Genomic DNA, 22505 nt, shown 5'->3' with positions numbered 1-22505 from the left:
GTATGGAAATATGTATGGAAATATGTTAATATAAATGTTTCAGACATTACATGAAATTTCTAAAAATCTTATATGTTCCGGTATAATGTTGTAAGTAATAATCCTAGTTATTACTTTAAAATGTATATCTCAGAAATAACTAATTTTCTTGTCAACTGCATTATTATGAAGTTTCATCAAATCTTTAACAGTGGTCATTTTTAAGTCTTTTGTCATTTACAGACAGTTCTGGGTGTACTCTGATGCTTTTGCAAATATGTTCCTATAAAAGGCTTTCATCTTCAAGAAATTCATGGAAAAGACTCTGACAAGTACAGGTTTCTGGTAACTGACTGTACTGCTGAACTGAATGAATAAGCATTTTCAGAACTCTAATGAAAAACGGATGAACTCTTAAAAGTGCTAACAAAAGATCAAGATGAAAAAGAAAATCAATTACATGGGACTGAGTGAACTGATGAGGATGAGTATAATTTTTGTGACTTTCTGTCTGAATTAAAAAAAAAAAAAACCCACAAGGACTCAGAGGCAAAGAATATACAAATCAATTTTCACTGCAAAGTAAAGGAGCTGTTACAGTGGAGGATTACTGGACTGAATGTCAATATTATGACACAGTACGAGTGTGTTTCATGTTTGGTAATTGCAATCATTGTTGCTTTTGTTGTGGTCATCCATGTACAATGCTTGGTGTCAGTCTCTTTATCTCTTGTAAAAATAAAATACAGTGTGTGTGTGTGAAAAAAAAAATAAATAAAGTATGTATGGTGAATTCTATGTAAATTACATCTCAATAAAATTCTATGTAAATTATATCTCCATAAAATTTAATTTTAAAAGTTGCTGGCCATAACAGTTACATGTAAAAAATGAAACTGAACATTCTCCAGCACCATATACAAAAGTAAACTCAAGATAGATTAAAGACATAAATGTAAGACTGGATACTATAAAACTCCTAGAGCAAAACATAGGCAGGACATAAATCATTGCAATAATTTTTTGGATCCATTTCCTAAAGCAAAGGAAACAAAAGCAAAAATAAACAAATAGGACCTAATTAAACTTAAAAGCTTTTGCACAGCAAAGGAAACCATCCACAAAACGATAAGACAACCTATTGAATGGGAGAAGATATTTGTGAATGATATGACTGATAAGGGGTTAATATCCAACATTTACAAATAGCTCATACAACTCAACATCAAACAACAAGAACAACAACCTTGTTAAAAAATGGGCAGAAGACTAATGAGAACCTACTGTATAGCACAGGGAACTCTACTCAATGCTCTGTGGTGACCTAATGGGAAGGAAATCTAAAAAAGCAGGGATATGTGTATAACTGATTCACTTTGCTGTAGAGCAGAAAATAACACAACATTGTAAAGCAACTATACTCCAATAAAAATTTTTTTAAAAAAGGGCAGAAGAACTGAATAGACCCTTTTCCAAAGAGGAAATGCAGATGGCCAACAGGCACATGAAAAGATGCTCAACACTGCTAATCATCAAGGACATGCAAATCAAAACCAGAAAGAGATATCACCTCACACCTGTCCGAATGGCCATCATCAAAAAGTCTACAAATAACAAATGTTGGCAAGGATGTGGAGAAAAGAGAACCCTAGTACACTGTTGCTGGTATTTTAAGTTGGTGCGGCTACTATGGAAAATAATGTGGCGCTTACTCAAACAACTAAAAACAGAACTACCATATGACCCAGCAATCCCACTGTTGGGTATATATTTGAAGAAAATAAAAACACTAATTCAAAAAGATACATGCACTCCAATGTTCATAGCAGCATTACTTCAATAGCCAAGATATGGAAGCAACTTAAGTGTCTATCAACAGATGAACGGATAAAAAGAATGTGGTATAAATATATACAATGAAACATCATTTGGCCATAAAAAGAATTAAATTTTGCCATTTGCAATATGCTGGATGGACCTAGAGGGTATTATGCTTAGTGAAATAAGTCAGACAGAGAAAGACAAATACTCTATGTTATCACTTATATGTGGAATCTAAAAAACAAAACAAATAAATCTAAATAAAAAAACAGAAACAGACTCATTGATATAGAGAATAAACTAGTGGTTACCAATGGGGAGGGGGAGGTAGGGAGGGGCAAGACAGGTGTATGGGATTAAGAGTTACCAACTACCATGCATAAAATAAATAAGCAACAAGGATATATTGCACAGAACAGGCAAATATAACCATTATTTTTGTAATAATTTTAAATGGAGTATAATCTATAAAAATATTGAATCCCTACATTGCACACCTGAAACTAATATAATATTGGAAATCAACTATACCTCAATAAAAAACAAAAGAGGAGAGTAGGATAAATCAAGGACACCTTCAGTTTAGATGTAGGATTTAATGCAGTCTTAATTTCTTGGCTATTTTTTGAACTTTTAGCTTTAAAAAATTCTATCCTGTAATGAAATGGTTGCCAGACTTTAATGTGCACGAGAATCACCTGGAGGGCTTCTTAAAACACAGAATAAGTCAGTGAAACTATTCTATACGATACTGTAAGGGTGGTTATATGTTATATGTTTGTCAAACTCTATAGAATGTAAACAACTAAGAATGAAACCTAAACTCAACTAGGGACTGTGGGTGATAAAGATGTGTCAATGCAGCTTCATCGATTATAGCAGATTTACCGCTCTGGTGGAGGATGCTGCTAATGGGGGACTGTGTGGGGGCAGGGAGTACCTGGGAGCTCTCCGAACTTTCTGCTCAATTTTGCTGTGAACCTAAAGCTTCTCTAAAAACATAAAATCTATTTAAAAAAGAAAAAATAGAGGAGGAGCTTCAAGATGGCAGTAGAGTAAGACGTGGAGATCACCTTCCTCCCAACAAATACATCAAAAATACATCTGCATGTGGAACAACTCCTACAGAACACCTACTGAACGCTGGCAGAAGACCTCAGACCTCCCAAAAGGCAAGAAAACTCCCCACGTACTTGGGTAGGGCAAAAGAAAAAAGAAAAAACAGAGACTAAAGAATAGGGATGGGACCTGCACCTCTGGGAGGGAGCTGTGAAGGAGGAAAGGTTTCCACACACTAGGAAGCCCCTTCGTGGGCAGAGACTGCGGGTGGCAAGGGGGGAGCTTCGGAGCCACGGAGGAGAGCGCAGCAACAGGGGTGCGGAGGGAAAAGCGGAGAGATTCCTGCAAGAGGCTCGGCGCCGAGCAGCACTCACCAGCCCGAGAGGCTTGTCTGCTCCCCCGCCGGGGCGGGCGGGGCTGGGAGCTGAGGCTCGGGCTTCAGAGGTTGGATCCCAGGGAGAGGACTGGGGTTGGCGGCGTGAACACAGCCTGAAGGGGTTAGCGCACCACAGCTAGCCGGGAGGTAGCCTGGGAAAAAGTCTGCAGCTGCCGAAGAGGCAAAAGACTTTTCCTTGCCTCTTTGTTTCCTGGTGCGCGAGGATAGGGGATTCAGAGCGCCGCTTAAAGGAGCTCCAGAGACGGGCGCGAGCCGCGGCTATCAGCGCGGACCCCAGAGACAGGCATGAAGCGCTGAGGCTGCTGCTGCTGCCACCAAGAAGCCTGTGTGCGAGCACAGGTCACTCTCCACATCTCCCCTCCTGGGAGCCTGTGCAGCCCGCCACTGCCAGGGCCCCGTGATCCAGGGACAACTTCCCCGGGAGAACACACGGCGCGCCTCAGGCTGCTGCAACGTCATGCTGGCCTCTGCCGCCGCAGGCTCGCCCCGCCTCCTCCGTACCCCTCCCTCCCCCGGCCTGAGTGAGCCAGAGCCCCGGAAGCAGCTGCTCCTTTAACCCCGTTCTGTCTGAGCGAAGAACAGACGCCCTCAGGCGACCTACACGCAGAGGCGGGGCCAAATCCAAAGCTGAACCCCGGGAGCTGTCAATCAAAGAAGATAAACGGAAATTTCCCCCAGCAGCCTCAGGAGCAGCGGATTAAATCTCCACAATCAGCTTGATGTACCTGCATCTGTGGAATACCTGAATAGACAACGAATCATCCCAAATTGAGGAGGTGGACTTTGGGAGCAACAATATATATTTTTCCCTTTTTCTTTTTTTTGGGAGTGTGTATGTGTATGCTTCTCTGTGTGATTTTGTTTACCATTTGTTCTAGGGTTCTGTCTGTCCGTTTTTTTCTTGTTTTTTTTTAGTATAGTTTTTAGCACTTGTTATCATTGGTGGATTTGTTTTTTGGTTTGGTTGCTCTCTTTTTTCTTTCTTTCTTTCTTTAATTTTATTACTTAAAAATTTTTTTTAATAATTATTTTTTATTTTAATAACTTTTATTTTACTTTATTTTATTTTATTTTATCATCTTCTTTCTTTCTTTCTTTCTTTCTTTTTCTCTCTTTTATTCTGAGCCATGTGGATGAAAGACTCTTGGTGCTCCAGCCAGGCATCAGGGCTGTGCCTCTAAGGTGGGAGAGCTAAGTTCAGGACACTGGTCCCCAAGAAACCTCCCATCTCCACGTAATATCAAACAGCAAAAATCTCCCAGAGATCTCCATCTCAATGCCAAGACCCAGCTCCACTCAACGACAAGAAAGCTACAGTGTTGGACACCCTATGCCAAACAACTAGCAAGACAGGAACACAACCCCATCCATTAGCAGAGAGGCTGCCTAAAATCATAATAAGGCCACAGGCACCCTAAAACACACCACCAAACGTGGACCTGCCCACAAGAAAGACAAGATCCAGCCTCATCCACCAGAACACAGGCACTAGTCCCATCCACCAGGAAGCCTACACAACCCACTGAACCAACCTTAGCCACTGGGGACAGACACCAAAGACAACGGGAATTACGAACCAGCAGTCTGCGAAAAGGAGACGCCAAACACAGTAAGTTCAGCAAAATGAGAAGACAGAAAAACACATGGCAGATGAAGGAGCAAGGTAAAAACACACCAGACCTAACAGATGAAGAGGAAATAGGCAGTCTACCTGAAAAAGAATTAGAATAATGATAGTAAAGATGATCCAAAATCTTGGAAACAGAATGGAGAAAATACAAGAAACGTTTAACAAGGACCTAGCAGAACTAAAGAGCAAACAAACAGTGATGAACAACACGATAAATGAAATTAAAAATTCTCTAGGGCTTCCCTGGTGGTGCAGTGGTTGAGAGTCTGCCTGCCAATGCAGGGGACACGGGTTAGAGCCCTGGTCTGGGAAGATCCCACATGCCGCGGAGCAACTAGGCCCGTGAGCCACATTGCTGAGCCTGCGCGTCTGGAGCCTGTGCTCCACAACAAGAGAGGCCGCGATAGTGAGAGGCCTGCGCACCGCGATGAAGAGTGGCCCCCGCTCACCGCAACTGGAGAAAGCCCTCGCACAGAAACAAAGACTCAACACAGACAAAAATAAATAATAAATAAATAAATTAATTTAAAAAAAAATTCTCTAGAAGGGATCAATAGCAGAATAACTGAGGCAGAAGAATGGATAAGTGACCTGGAAGATAAAGTAGTGGAAAAAACTACCACAGAGCACAATAAAGAAAAAAGAATGAAAAGAATTGAGGACAGTCTCAGAGACACCTGGGACAACATTATACACACGAACATTCAAATTATAGGGGTCCCAGAAGAAGAGAAAGAGAAAGGGACTGAGAAAATATTTGAAGAGATTATAGTTGAAAACTTCCCTAATACGGGAAAGGAAATATTTAATCAATCCAGGAAGCACAGAGAGTCTTATACAGGATAAATCCAAGGAGAAACACGCCAAGACACATATTAATCAAACTCAAAAATTAAATACAAAGAAAAAATATTAAAAGCAGCAAGGGAAAAACAACAAATAACACACAAGGGAATCCCCATAAGGTTAACAGCTGATCTTCCAGCAGAAACTCTGCAAGCCAGAAGGGACTGGCAGGACATATTTAAAGTGATGAAGGAGAAAAACCTACAACCAGGATTACTCTACCCAGCAAAGATCTCATTCAGATTGACGGAGAAATTAAAAACTTTACAGACAAGCAAAAGCTAAGAGAATTCAGCACCACCAAACCAGCTTTACAACAAACGCTAAAGGAACTTCTCTAGGCAGGAAACACAAGAGAAGGAAAAGACCTACAATAACAAACACAGAACAATTAAGAAAATGGTAATAGGAACATACATATCGATAATTACCTTAAATGTAAGTGGATTAAATGCTCCAACCAAAAGACATAGACTGACTGAATGGACACAAAAACAAGATCCGTATATATGCTGTCTACAAGAGACCCATTTCAGACCTAGGGACACATACAGACTGAAAGTGAGGGGATGGAAAAAGATATTCCATGCAGATGGAAATCAAAAGAAAGCTGCAGTAGCAATTCTCATCAGACAACATAGACTTTAAAACAAAGACTATTACAAGAGACAAAGAAGGACACTACATAATGATCAAGGGATCAATCCAAGAAGAAGATATAACAATTGTAAATATTTATGCACCCAACATAGGAGCACCTCAATACATAAGGCAAATACTAACAGCCATAAAAGGGGAAAGCGACAGTAACACAATCACAGTAGGGGACTTTAACACCCCACTTTTACCAATGGACAGATCTTCCAAAATGAAAATAAATAAGGCAACACAAGCTTTAAATGATACATTAAACAAGATGGACTTAATTGATATTTACAGGACATTCCATCCAAAAACAACAGAATACACACTCTTCTCAAGTGCTCATGGAACATTCTCCAGGACAGATCATATCTTGGGTCACAAATCAAGCCTTGGTAAATTTATGAAAACTGAAATCATATCAAGCGTCTTTTCCAACCACAATGCTATGAGACTAGATATCAGTTACATGAAAAAAATCTGTAAAAAATACAAACACATGGAGGCTAAACAATACACTACTTAATAACCAAGATATCACTGAAGAAATCAAAGAGGAAATCAAAAAATACCTAGAAACAAATAACAATGAAAACACGATGACCCAAAACCTATGGGATGCAGCAAAAGCAGTTCTAAGAGGTAAGTTTATAGCAATACAATCCCACCTTAAGAAACAAGAAACATCTCAAATAAACAACATAACCTTACACCTAAAGCAATTAGAGAAAGAAGAACAAGAAAACCCCAAAGTTAGCAGAAGGAAAGAAATCATAAAGACCATGTCAGAAACAAATGAAAAAGAAATGAAGGAAACGATAGCAAAGATCAGTAAAACTAAAAGCTGGCTCTCTGAGAAGATAAACAAAATTGATAAACCATTAGCCAGACTCATCAAGAAAAAAAGGGAGAAAACTCAAATCAATAGAATTAGAAATGAAAAAGGGGAAGTAACAACTGACACTGCAGAAATACAAAGGATCATGAGAGATTACTACAAGCAACTATATGCCAATAAAATGGACAACCTGGAAGAAATGGACAAATTCTTAGAAATTCACAACCTTCCAAGACTGAACGAGGAAGAAATACAAAATATGAACACACCAATCACAGGAACTGAAATTGAAACTGTGATTAAAAATCTTCCAAACAACAAAAGCCCAGGACCAGATGACATCACAGGCAAATTCTATCAAACATTTAGAATAGAGCTAACACCCATCCTTCTCAAACTCTTCCAAAATATAGCAGAGGGAGGAACACTCCCAAACTCATTCTACGAGGCCACCATCACCCTGATACCAAAACCAGACAAAGATGTCACAAAGAAAGAAAACTACTGGCCAATATCAATGATGAACATAGATGCAAAAATCCTCAACAAAATACTAGCAAACAGAATCCAACAGCACATTAAAAGGATCATACACCACGATCAAGTGGGGTTTATCCCAGGAATGCAAGGATTCTTCAGTATACGCAAATCAATCAATGTGATACACCATATTAACAAATTGAAGGAGAAAAACCATATGATCATCTCAATAGATGCAGAGGAAGCTTTCAAGAAAATTCAACACCGATTTATGATAAAAACCTTCCAGAAAGTAGGCATAGAGGAAACTTTCCTCAACATAATAAAGGCCATATATGACAAAGCCACAGCTAACATCGTCCTCAATGGTGAAAAACTGAAACCATTTCCACTAAGATCTGGAACAAGACAAGGTTGCTCACTCTCACCACTAGTATTCAACATAGTTTTGGAAGTTTTAGCCACAGCAATCTGAAGAGGAAAAGAAATAAAAGGAATCCAAATAGGAAAAGAAGAAGTAAAGCTGTCACTGTTTGCAGATGACATGATACTATACATAGAGAATCCTAAAGATGCTACCGGAAAACTACTAGAGCTAATCAATGAATTTGGTAAAGTAGCAGGATACAAAATTAATGCACAGAAATCTCTTGCATTCCTATATACTAATGATGAAAAATCTGAAAGTGAAATTAAGAAAACACTCCCATTTACCATTGCAACAAAAAGAATAAAACATCTAGGAATAAACCTACCTAAGGAGACAAAAGACCTGTATGCAGAAAATTATAAGACACTGATGAAAGAAATTAAAGATGATACCAATAGATGTAGAGATATACCATGTTCTTGGATTGGAAGAATCAACATTGTGAAAATGACTATACTACACATAGCAATCTACTGATTGAATGCAATCTCTATCAAACTACCACTGGCATTTTTCACAGAACTAGAACAAAAAATTTCACAATTTGTATGCAAATACAAAAGACCCTGAATAGCCAAACCAATCCTGAGAAAGAAAAACGGAGCTGGAGGAATCAGGCTCCCTGACTACAGACTATACTACAAAGCTACAGTAATCAAAGACAGTATGGTACTGGCACAAAAACAGAAATAGAGATCAATGGAACAGGATAGAAAGCCCAGAGATAAACCCATGCACATATGGTCACCTCATCTTTGATAAAGGAGGCAAGAATATACAGTGGAGAAAAGACAGCCTCTTCAATTAGTGGTGCTGGGAAAACTGGACAGCTACAAGTAAAAGAATGAAATTAGAACACTCCCTAACACCATACACAAAAATAAACTCAAAATGGATTAAAGACCTAAATGTAAGGCCAGACGCTATCAAACTCTTAGAGGAAAACATAGGCCGAACACTCTATGACATAAATCACAGCAAGATCCTTTTTGACCCACCTCCTAGAGAAATGGAAATAAAAACAAAAATAAACAAATGGGACCTAATGAAACTTAAAAGTTTTTGCACAGCAAAGGAAACCATAAACAAGATGAAAGGACAACCCTCAGAATGGGAGAAAATATTTGCAAATGAAACATCTGACAAAGGATTAATCTCCAAAATTTACAAGCAGCTCATGCAGCTCAATATCAAAAAAACAAACAACCCAATCCAAAAACGGGCAGAAGACCTAAATAGATATTTCTCCAAAGAAGATATACAGATTGCCAACAAACACATGAAAGAATGCTCAACATCATTAATCATTAGAGAAATGCAAATCAAAACTACAATGAGATATCATCTCACACCAGTCAGAATGGCCGTCATCAAAAAATCTACAAACAATAAATGCCAGAGAGGGTGTGGAGAAAAGGGAACCCTCTTGCACTGTTGGTGGGAATGTAAATTGATACAGCCACTATGGAGAACAGTATGGAGGTTCCTTAAAAACTAAAAATAGAACTACCATACGACCCAGCAATCCCACTACTGGGCATATACCCTGAGAAAACCATAATTCAAAAAGAGTCATGTACCAAAATGTTCATTGCAGCTCTATTTACAATAGCCAGGACATGGAAGCAACCTAAGTGTCCATCAACAGATGAATGGATAAAGAAGATTTGGCACATATATACAACGGAATATTACTCAGCCATAAAAAGAAACGAAATTGAGTCATTTGTAGTGAGGTGGACGGACCTAGAGTCTGTCATACAGAGTGAAGTAAGTCAGAAAGAGAAAAACAAATACCATATGCTAACACGTATATATGGAATCTAAAAAAAAAAAAAAGGTCATGAAGAACCTAGGGGTAAGACGGGAATAAAGACACAGACCTGCTAGAGAATGGACTTGAGGTAACGGGGAGGGGGAAGGGTAAGCTGGGACAAAGTGAGATAGTGGCATGGACATATATACACTACCAAATGTAAAATAGATAGCTAGTGGGAAGCAACTGCATAGCATAGGGAAATCAGGTTGGTGCTTTGTGACCACCTAGAGGGGTTAGATAGGGAGGGTGGGAGGGAGGGAGTTGCAAGAGGGAAGAGGTATGGGGACATATGTATATGTATAACTGATTCACTTTGTTATAAAGCAGAAACTAACACACCATTGTAAAGCAATTATACTACAATAAAGATGTTAAAAAATAAATAAATAAATAAAAGTAGCTGGCCATAGTACCTAATAAACTACAGGATCCTCATGGGATTATTATATCCTAGTAAACTGTACTGGTACAAAACTCCTCTTTGATAAATAAAGCCCTCTCATATGTTTAAAATATTGTACTTTTCCAAGCCTAGATGGAATGTTTATGAGTCTTCCCAGTGAATAAACTGCAACTGTGATTCAGTTTCTTACTACATTCAAAATGTTTCCAACCATGCAAGGTAGTGGATTTTGCAAAGTGGGGGACTGTGTTATGATGGTGTTATAATTACTAAATCATCATCTAATGCTGGAATTATCATCAATTAGAGTAGATTCTTGAAAGTGTTGTAAATGATACACCCCTGAGAGGTTCAAACATTAGAAATACTGTTTTTCACAGATATTCCTGTCAGGAGTCAACTGCATTGGCCTACTAAATCAAGAAGTTGAAATAAATAAATAAGGAGATAGAGCAAATGAATAAATTATAATGAACATATTTCAATTTATTTTAACCTTATACATTACTGATCTATGAAACCTCTAGGAATTCATAAATAAGAGTGCAGAAATAATATGTCCTCTGAGGAATTGAGATGAGAAAGAAATATGAATCTTTCTTGAATTAAGGGGCTAAAAAATATAGGTAGACCCAGGTTGTGGCTGTTGTTTGTTTTTTCATTCTTCTGTTTGTTTGTAAACACCACAGACACCTTCTCCTAGGAGCCACCTCTTTTTCCTGTACATGGGTGCTGTGGGGACCTGGGAACATGTCAACCATCTCAGAATACAGCTTCAATCCAGATGGTCCTTATTCAAAACTCATATCCACTTGCTTTACGCTCTTACAAGTAACATTCAGAAACTGCATGCTATATACGCAATATTTCTAGAAACCTAGAAAATATCAACAATAGAAAGAGTTTATTTATATCCAAATAGAAAAATACAATGAAAAAAAAAACTGCACAGGCTCATATCTATATGCCATTCAGTTTGATTATTCATTTATGGGGCATCAACATTTAGTTTCCATGTATTAAAAAGTTCTATTCATTTCATGTATAATATTATTGTAAAGACATTATAAATGGATTATGATATTGCATGTTGACTCTAACTCCAGCACTCGTAATAATGACTTTTATATGTCCACCAAGCAAGTTTCGTCACCTTCTTTAACAGAAACAAACAAACAAACAAAGTCTGGATGAGCACATGGCCACCAACCTAAATGGCCTTTTCCTGCCTCCCTACAACTTAGCTAGGCATGTGACCTAGTTCTGGCAAATAGGATACAATGACATAGGTGCCATTACTTCCTAGATAAACTCCTAAAGAGCAATGCCTGTGAGTCACCGGGTAATCTTCCCTGTTCCTCCTGCTAGAAGGTGATAATAACAGGAAAAGGCTTTTTGAATGAGAGGCAGCTCCACATTTAGGAGATGGTAGAAGTAGTTCACCAGCACTGTACCTTGCTTCTAGTCTGCTATGGGAAAAGGGGTAAACTTGTGTAAGACACTGTTCTTGTTCTACCTACAGCTCTTTCCTTTCCCCTTCCTTCACAGGCATCAGGTCTTCATTGAGGTATGAAGGCTAACATGCCTGTTCCTTATCATTCACAGGCTTTTCCACCAAAAAAAATTTGCAGGACTAATCTTTTCTTTGTGTATGCTTCTTTGAGGCTCCAGCTAATACACTGACTGCTGTCTCCTCTCCTTGAGGTATAAAGAATCACTTAACTATGGCACTATTTCTACTACGTCTTTACTATTACTAAGAATTGCTGACTATGAGCTATATTTCTACAACATTAAATAAAGTACAGATTGATTTGGAAGATCAAGAGGACAAAAAATTGATTTTAATTAAACCTGGACTAAACAGAATGACTTTTTTTCCCCCTAAGAAATGTTTGAGATGATATTCTTGTCCAGCAAATAGAACCAATGACTCTATTTGTTTCTTAAGTTTTATGGTCAGTCCTAGATCCTCATTTTGACACTCAATTGTCACTGCAAAACTGTGTAGATATCACATAGAAGGTACCAAAAGTGAAAATTTCATGGACTTCCAGGTGTTTGCTAGTGAGGAAATCCTGATAATCCAGTTAAGGAAGGAATCCAGAATATCATTTAGGAAAGTAACACTTAACTGGCTTAAAATTTTTCTTTTTCGTTTTGGAGATGAACTGTTAAAACATCCCAAAATACCTAGAAGTTTAAAATGTGTTTTTATTTTCTTATTCCAATGTTTGCATTTATGTTTTAGGGGAAAAAAGTCACCAGATGTCTGGGTTTAAAAAAAAAATTTGGCACTAATATTGTTTCTATTCAGTTGAAACTATAAGAAGGGAAAACTTACCTCTTCTGCATGTATTCCACACAGCTTGTTTCCTGACAAGAGTTTGTGTTTCAAGCTTTTATTCTGAAGAAAGAAACATAGTTTTATTGCTAAGAAGTTATAAAATATTAAAAATTTCCTTAAATATGTCAGCAGCATTTCTCTATGTTTTGTTCACAGATAAGTCCTTCATGATATGAGATGTAGTGGATTTGCAATAAATTGAGTAGAATCTGTAGTGTAAAAGAATGTTTCTTTTATTTAATAAAAAATCTGACGTATTAGCATTAACACATTTATTAGAAAATATGGAACTTTCTTTGGTCTTACATTTAACTCTGTTTTATTACATTTACGTATGTTGTCTTATAAAATAATTTTAGTTTCAAATTTGTAATTGATACTAGTTTCTTAAAGCACCCCTCTAAACAGCAAACATTTATTTCTATCATCATCTGGATGCTGGTCTCCTTGGAATCTAGTCTAATATAGTCACAGACACTCTAGGGTCTGAATTTCCTTTAAACATTATGGTTTTAGAGTCCACTCATATTCCTGACACCTGTGCATGCACTCAAAGTGCTTCTTGATGCTCAGAAACCATTTCTTCTTCCAGGCCTGAAAAGTGTACTCTATCTGCTGGACTTGACGTAGAAACATTCTTTCACAGAAAGAATGTTACTTTAGAAATGGAAGCAAAGTGTTAGCCATCTGAATCTAAACCCTTACAGTGAGTCAGTTATATCTCCCTCATTACACTCAGGCTTTTCTTTGTCCCATAACTGAGCACCTACTCTTCTTTTAGGCAGGCAGGCTAAAGGAGAGCAGAAAACTTTGTAAAACCCACAGGATTTAGACTTTGTACTGTCTCTACAGGAGCAAACAATGTAATGGAAAGTACATCTCATACATAATGGCTCTAAAGAGAGTCAATTTGATGAGCATCGTAAGCAAATTGAACTAAATTTATGCAGCGTGAATGAATAACTGAATGAATGAATACATCAAATTTAAGACTTCTTCATCAGTACCTTTTTTTTTTTTTTAGGTTCCATATACATGCGTTAGCATACGGTATTTGTTTATCTCCTTCTGACTTACTGCACTGTTACTGATGAACCTAGCGGCAGGACAGGAGTAAAGACATAGACATAGAGAATGGACTTGAGGACACAGAGGGGAGGGAGAAGGTGGGGTGAAGTGAGAGTGGCATCGACATATATACATTTTATACATGTAAAATAGTTAGCTAATGGGAAGCAGCAGCCTAGCACAGGGAGATCAGCTTGGTGCTTTGCAACGACTTATAGGGGTGGGATAGGGAGGGTGGGAGGGAGGCTCAAGAGGGAGGGGTTATGAGGATGTATGTATGCATATGGCTGATTCATTTTGTTGTGTGACAGAGGCTAGCATAGTATTGTGAAGCAGTTATACTTCAATAAAGATACATTAAAAATAAATAAATAAAATGTACAAAAAAAAGACTTCTTCACACACAATTCTCACCTGATTATGAACACCATTTCCTATTTTATTTTCCTGTCATGCAGACAGTGGGTACAGCTGCCTCAGTTTGAAAGAATCCTTTGTCTAACTTTTCCTCTTTAGCTAAGAGTTGAAATTGTAAAAAACTTACTTAGAATTTTAATACCTTGAAATGTTTTACACAAATGAGGAGTTATCTTGACTCACTTAGTAATGGTTTTTTTGCAAATATTTGTACTCATTATACAACAAAACACAAGATTAAGGTTTTTAAAGAGTATTTAATATACAGTGGTCCTGTATTTAAAAGCTCATAAACTATAATAAAGAGATACACACTGATGTTCTAACTCTGCAGTGTTGCTCAGTTTGTAGGTTAAAAAACATACCCTAGTTTTCCTTCTGTACATGTCTATTTATGATATTTTTGACATGTGTAATCTTAATTTTTTTTCTATTAAAATTGTCTATTTTTCTTTTTTGATTTATTGTTTTTGTACATAAGGGATATATCTTTACTATCTCTAGAGATCTGTTATTCACTTTGATTTTCATCATTTTTATGGCTATAGTTTTTTAGTGGAAAGACGGGTGAAATTCAAATAAGGTCTATAGTTTGTTTACTAGTATTGTATTAATGTTAATTTTCTGGCTCAATAATTGTAGTATCACTGTATGCTGTTACATTAGAGGTTTGGGGTAAAGGTACATGAGAACATTCTGTATTAATTTGCTACTCCAATGTTTGTAATGTCTTTCTGGATCTGACAGTTAAAGCACAAGCAAAAAAATAGCAAGTGGGACTGCATCAAACTAAATAACTTCTGCATAGCCAAAGAAACCATCAACAAGTAAAAAGAAAATGTACGAAATGGTAAAAAAAAAAAAAAGTTGCAAACCATATATCTGATGATAAGGGGTTAATATCTAAAACATGTAAAGAACTCATACAACTCAATAGCAAAAAAAAAAAAAAAAAAAAAAACCTAATTAAAAAATGGACAAAGGACCTGAATAGACATTTCTCCAAAGAAGATATAGAAAAGGTCAACAGGTACATGAAAAAATCCTCAACATCACTAGTCATTAGGGAAAAGCAGATTGAAACAATAAAATATCACTTCATGCCTGTTAGAATGGCCATCATCAAAAAGACAAGAGATAAATGCTGGCGTGAATGCAGAGAAAAGGGAATCTCTGTGCACTGCTGGTGGGATTGTAAATTGCTACAGCCACTATGAAAACAGTATGGAGGATCCTCAAAAAATTAAAAATAGAACTACCATATGATCCAGCAATTCCACTTCTTGGAATATAACCAAAGAAAAAGAAAACATTAACTTGAAAAGATATCTGTACACCACCCCCGTCCCACCCCGCGTTCATAGCAGCGATATTTACAGTAGCCAAGACATGGAAACAACCTAAGTGTCCACTGATGGATGAATGAACAGAGACGTTGTGATATATATGTATGTAAAACAGCCATTAAAATGAGGAAATACTACCATTAGTGACAACATGGATGAAATTTGAAGGAAGATAAGTCAGATAGAGAAACTAAATAAAAAGAACCAAACTCACAGACTTATGATTACCAAGGTGAAAGGTACAAGGAGGGGTAATTGGAGGAAGGTGGTCAAGAGGTACAAATTTCCAGTTATAAGGTAAATATGTTCTAGGGACGTAATGTCCAACATGATAACTATAGCTAACACTGATGTATGACATATAGAAAAATTGTTAAGAGAGAAAATCCTAAGAGCTCTGATCACAAAGAAAATACTTTTCCTTCTTTCTTTCTTTGCTTTTTACTGTATCTGTATGAGAAGATGGATGGGCTAAACCTACCATGGTCATCATTTCACAATATATGTAAATCAAACCATCATGATGTACTCCTTAAATTATACAGCGATGTATGTCAATTATTTCTCAATAAAACTGGGAACAGTTATCTCAAAATAGAAAGTGAAAATAGCTAAAAAATAGAATTAAAATAAATAAATAAAATTGAGACAAGTTTAGTGAAGTACATCTAATATGAGGCCTTATGTGTTAACACAAACCATCCATACATGAATAAATTTATTAGAAATGATAATAAAGTTAATAACATATCTCAGAATTAGTGTATGTAATCTATACTACTTAAAAATTGCATCTTCATTTAAAGTTTTTTATTCCCTTTTTTCTTTTTCCTTCTTTCTTCCTTCCTTCCTTTAATTTATTTTTCTTTTTTTCTTTTCCTTTTGTTCATTCTGTTCAATGCTGAAGTGACAGATAAAGCAGTGAATATTTCTCTTCAAATATGTGTGATAGATTTGGACAATGCAACTGGATTAGCACAAGGAAGATTGTCCTACATGGATATCCTGTGGCCACAACAAAAATGAGCAGTGATTATGTTGTGTGTCCACAGTCTGCTGTGGCAGTTGATAATTCTGGGCAACTGTGTAAACAATATGTTTCCATTAAGATAAATGTCATTTCCAGAGCTTAAGAATTAGACTATTTCACTATTTTGAAATAAATCCAGAAATGAGGATAATTAATTATAATCACGCATAATGGGGCCAATTGTGGGATACAAGGAAGACTTGTCAAGGCCCGTATTGAGATAGTTCTTAACTGGCATGTTCTTCAGAAACATGGATGGCACAGAACATTGGAGAGGGAATGCTGATTCTCAGACAATTCACTGATTTAACCTTTCCACTCAATGTTAGTGATCATATTCTTCTTTAATCCCAGAAAGAATTGACTTGTTATCATTTAGGCATTAAGAACATAGTCTTTACAGTTTTGTAATCAGACTTGTATCATTTTATCTACCCTCTAAACAATGGATCTCATCCCTCTCAAACTTAATGGTGCTTTTACAAGGTCTAAAATAACAACGTACACATGTAATTATGCCCAAAATGCTAGGATCCAATAATGATTATGCCTCGCTTGAGGGGAAATAAGAAAAAGTAGATTAAAAGAATTATAAAATGTTTAGATGTCTGTTTTTCTTGCCTGTCATGCTTCTACTATCCCTTCTTCTAATAACTGTACCTTGCTTTTTCTTGTGAGAAATATTTTTCCATGCTAATTCCACGTGGCTTGTGTGACACTAACTTTACCCACTCTATCAAGGGAAAGGATGAAACTCAAGCTCAGCCAATCAAAGGCTTGATCCAGATTTGGTAAAGTAACATAAAAGTTGCTGGTAAGACTCAAATATAAAACTTTCATTTTCAAGAATTATTGAGGAAAATGTGCTGAGGGTCATCACTATGTCAGAACTCACCTGAGACTGAATATAACAGAAAAAGAACACACGAGTATGGAGAAATACTAATTCTGCTGATGTTCTTGGCCCCTCTCCTCTGTTTTACACTTGCCTGAAGCTAGTATGTATACTCCTGGGTTTTTCAGCTACATGCTTCTAGCACCAGTTGCTCTGTTCTCTTGACACCGTACTTAAATCTTTTTTTCCACCTATCGCACATAATCGTTAATTCTGTCACTGCCCTAAGATTCAGAGTAGCCACTCCCTCCAACAAAAAAAACAAACATCCAAGCTTATAGCTGATGCTCATGCTTATCAGGATGTGGGCAGAGAACATATCCACCTATTTTGGCTTCTCTAAATGAAAGGCAGACTCTGCTTACTACCCACTAAAGGAATGTCTCCCAACTGGATTCTGTACAAATTTGGGGTGGCTTAAAACAAATGTCCCTACAGCCTTCTTAGGAACCCAGCTTCTTGGGAATCTACCTAAAATGCCATTTAATATCTCCCCTTATCTATATGATAAATCTCAAACTCAAATCTGATAGTAACAAAATATTTTTAATAGTTAGATCTGCTAATCTAGTTTTGATTTTTGCCTGGGAACTTAAAACATCACATTTTCAGTATAGCTTACATCGTAGCTCAAACCCAACAGACATTCTGGGTTACAAAACAGAAAGAGATATAAATCTCTATTACCTAGCACTACGTAAATGTAAAAATTCCAAAATTACTATGAGTTTCCATTTTACATTGTTCTTTCAAATGAAATTAGGTATTAATCAGGATTTTTGCTTGCAAATAATAGAAACCAATAATGGCTAAATCAAGCAAAGTATGAATTTATTGTGAAGATTTCATGTAGGATAAAGAGAAAACTTAGGGAATAAGGTTCAGAAAATAGGCAAGAACCAAGTAGGAGGAGGTATCCATAATTATAAGACAGGAATAGAGTTACTGTGACAGTTGAATGAGAAGCTGTAAATCAGTGTACTTAATTACAAGGTGGGTTGATGAGGTCTCAATGAATTTTCATGGTAAAAGTCAAAATCTGGGGACACTTAGGATTGTCAAATATAATAAATTATGTAAATGTGTTCGTCACATTATTTTCTGGATTTAAATAAAATATATGACTGCTGCCAGGCAGCTGAAAGCATGTGTTAATGTCTCCAAAGTGCAATTAAGTATAAACCAAAAGTAAAAGCACCTGCAGTGGTATTCAAACTAAAACCAGAGATTTCTGCGTCTCACTGCAGGAAGCATCTCCTATTTTAAAACTTCCTAAAACTGTGCATAAACCACTATATATGAATGCTTGAGAGCCACATTTGTTTCAATTTAAATGTGTTTTTAAAATGCCTGAAAAATGGACATGTCCTTTCAAATATGGTTGCAACTGGAAAACTTATAACCCATATAAAGAAAAGCAATAGAGTTTAGGGGTAAGATGTGACTTAAATACTTTGCTTCTAAAATATTGGCAGATGTTATAATATTTTATAAATTCCCTAACAGTCTCTTTCTGAGAACATCTCAGGAAATGGATGGGTTACTGGACCGAGATCTAAACAATGAATGCGTATTTCATCAATTCTTGGGATGCACAATTTTTTTCTCTTTTTAATGTTTCTGAAATCAGGACATGATCTACAACATTATGCACTTTTCATTTAGTATTTATGGTTCCCTCTACCCCAAGAAGTTGTTAAGTCACAATCCACTTTAACGATTGATGACTCCTTAAAATTTAAAGATTATTTCTGTTTTAAAATAAGGGGTGAAGAGATCAATAAAGGGGAAACACTCAGCTGCATAGGAACTAAGGAAAATAAGAAATTTGTATAAGGTCTTTTTATTTATTCTAAGCCACACAGAAGAAAAAAGTAGAATTTCAAAATGGATAAAGATAAAATTGTCTATAAAATGGTTTCAAATTGATAATGCAGAAAAAGGCCAGAGGGAATCAGCCACCTATATATATTAAAATAAAAATACAGAGCTTTAGATCTTTGGTCAAAAAAACTCCTTAGATGTTCTCTTTTAGATTATAGTAAAATATAATGTAGGCAGCAAGAAAGATACTTCGTTGAAAACCAAATATTTACACTACGTTTTTAAAATCATTCCTTTGTTTAAATATAATGTTATGATTTAAAATCTATATGTGGACTCATTGCTACTTTAATTAAGATTTACATTTTTACAGAAAGATTTAGAATTGAGTAGACATGAGTGATAGGATCATCCTATAAACACTTAAAACCACCCTACAGCCATGCAATTATCCAAGTGATGGCAGATACCCCAGATGAGTGTTGGCCTTGCCAACTTGAATTCTCAATTTGTTGCAGGTGTAACAAAAGTTTTACAAGTGCTCAAAGATTTCGTCATTGAGGTCATCTCAGGAACAGGTTGAGATACTGAACTTGGCTCTAATTCATTAGAAAATTTAAGAGTGATTCATGAGAGTTTTATTCTTAGCACAAAACTAGCTCTAATATCTAGTGTAAGTCATTTAACCCCTAGACACTCAGTGTCAACATGTGTGAAATAATGAAGAATATCTCAGATTTCTTGCAGCTTCAGGACTACTGAGAGGGGACATGAGGGACGTGAGATGATGATTTTTTCTGATGTCAGTTAAAATATAGTTATAATACATTCCAATTTACCAAGTATAGTAATTAGATATTCTCTGTGCCAGTCAGCACAGAGAATATCCCATACCTAGAAGATCACTTTTCAAATAGTATGGATATAATATGGCACAGTGGCTGGGCTCTTAGGACAGAACACCTGTATTTAAATCCCACTTTTTCATAAGCTCTGTGATTTCTGATGCACCTCGTAACCTCTGGTGCCTCTGTTTTTCCACTCATAAAATGAGGTAACTATCATGACCAATGGGGTTGTTGTATTAAGTGAGACGATATAAACAAAACATTTATAACATGACTGTCACATGGTAAGTGCTCAATAAATATTAGCTCTTATTATTTCAATAAAATTCAGTTTGTCTTGCAAAAATAGAGAATACTCTTTTTGATGATTATGACAGCATTCCAAGAAGGTTCAGAGTTTTGGCATCTCAATTTTTATATGTACTATTATTTTAGAAGATGACAGATAAGATTCTAGCTCTTGAGCCCTCTAATTTCTCGTACAGATAAAAGTTTATTGTGGAAGTCACTGCTCTCAGTAGTATTTCTCTTTATGTCTGATTTGGTCTTCCTTTAAAATAGACAATTCTCTTGGAAATAGAACCTGCTTCTGCTGCCATTGAAACCCCCTTCCCTTATCAGAGAGTTCTCATTCTAATGGGTTAAAAAATTTTGCTAAATATATGAGATGTCATTCATTCCAGAAATAACTTCATGAAAGAAAGCATAAATATTCTTTGTTTTTAATAAATTTATTTATTTATTTATTTTTGGCTGCATTGGGTCTTCATTGCTGCACGCGGGATTTCTCTAGTTGTGGCGAGCGGGGGCTACTCTTTGCTGTGGTGCGCAGGCTTCTCATTGTGGTGGCTTCTCCTGCTGCAGAGCACAGGCTCTAGGCATGGGCTTCAGTAGCTGTGGCATGCAGGCTCAGTACTTGTGGCTCACGGGCTCTAGAGCGCAGGCTCAGTAGTTGTGGCACACTGGCTTAGTTGCTCTGCGGCATGTGGGATCTTCCCGGACCAGGGCTTAAACCCGTGTCCCCTGCATTGGCAGGCAGATTCTTAACCACTGCACCACCAGGGAAGCCCAGAATTAATATTCTTGTCAACAGTTATACAAACCTTTCATATACTAGTAATGGAGCTAAAACAATCCCTCTCTTCAAGGAGTTCACAATCCATGAAGGAGTCTGACAGTGGCATTCAAAGTCTCTGGAGAGGCACCTACTCAGGGAATGATATGGAACTGTCTTTAAAAGTGTAAAGGAGCAGCCAAATAATAAGAAATGGCAAGAGGGAGAGAAAAGTATGTGTGCTAGACCACAGGATGCTCAAAAGAGTTGAGAGATAAGATGGGAGAGGTGCCTTGGGGTTAGTCAAACAGGGCCCTGTATGCCATTGAAGCCATGGCACTGAATGTTTAGCATGAAAGTCACATGATCAGATTTACTTTTTAGAAAAATAAAGTAGGAAGAATTTGGGATTTCAAATTCAGTAACATCTAAAGATTGTCCCCATATAGGTTTACTTAGCAGTTAAGTTTTAGGCAATATTTTGTACAGAGAATTAAAAACTCATACAACTCAGTAACAAAAGAAAAAATCTGATTAAAAATGAGTGAGTTCTGATATGGTTAACTAATCTATGACAAAGGAAGCAAGAACATACAATGGAGAAAAGACAGTCTCTTCAATAAGTGGTGCTGGGAAAACTGGACAGCTACAAGTAAAAGAATGAAATTAGAACACTCCCTAACACCATACACAAAAATAAACTCAAAATGGATTAAAGACCTAAATGTAAGGCCAGACGCTATCAAACTCTTAGAGGAAAACATAGGCAGAACGCTCTATGACATAAATCACAGCAAGATCCTTTTTGACCCACCTCCTAGAGAAATGGAAATAAAAACAAAAATAAACAAATGGGACCTAATGAAACTTAAAAGCTTTTGCACAGCAAAGGAAACCATAAACAAGAGGAAAAGACAACCCTCAGAATGGGAGAAAATATTTGCAAATGAAGCAACTGACAAAGGATTAATCTCCAAAATTTACAAGCAGCTCATGCAGCTCAATATCAAAAAAACAAACAACCTAATCCAAAAATGGGCAGAAGACCTAAATAGACATTTCTCCAAAGAAGATATACAGATGGCCAACAAACACATGAAAGAATGACCAACATCATTAATCATTAGAGAAATGCAAATCAAAACTACAATGAGATATCACCTCACACCGGTCAGAATGGCCATCATCAAAAAATCTACAAACAATAAACATCAGAGAGGGTGTGTAGAAAAGGGAACCCTCTTGCACTGTTGGTGGGAATGTAAATTGATACAGCCACTATGGAGAACAGTATGGAGGTTCCTTAAAAACTAAAAATAGAACTACCATACG

The 22505-nt window shown here is 36.7% G+C and overlaps 1 protein-coding gene across 1 annotated transcript in view; it reads right to left on the bottom strand.

Moving 5' to 3' along the window:
- Positions 1-22505, bottom strand: part of LUZP2 (leucine zipper protein 2) — a 228118-nt gene that overhangs the window by 126682 nt on the left and 78931 nt on the right. Inside the window, exon 3 of the mRNA XM_068555794.1 lies at positions 12689-12751. Coding sequence (XP_068411895.1) covers positions 12689-12751 — 63 coding nt within the window. The remainder of the gene's footprint in view (positions 1-12688; positions 12752-22505) is intronic.

This window comes from Eschrichtius robustus, chromosome 11, assembly GCF_028021215.1.
Source record: "Eschrichtius robustus isolate mEscRob2 chromosome 11, mEscRob2.pri, whole genome shotgun sequence".
Lineage (NCBI taxonomy): Eukaryota > Metazoa > Chordata > Mammalia > Artiodactyla > Eschrichtiidae > Eschrichtius > Eschrichtius robustus.
The sequence above is the reverse complement of the archived record's forward strand: the minus strand, read 5'-3'. Positions and strand labels throughout refer to the sequence as shown.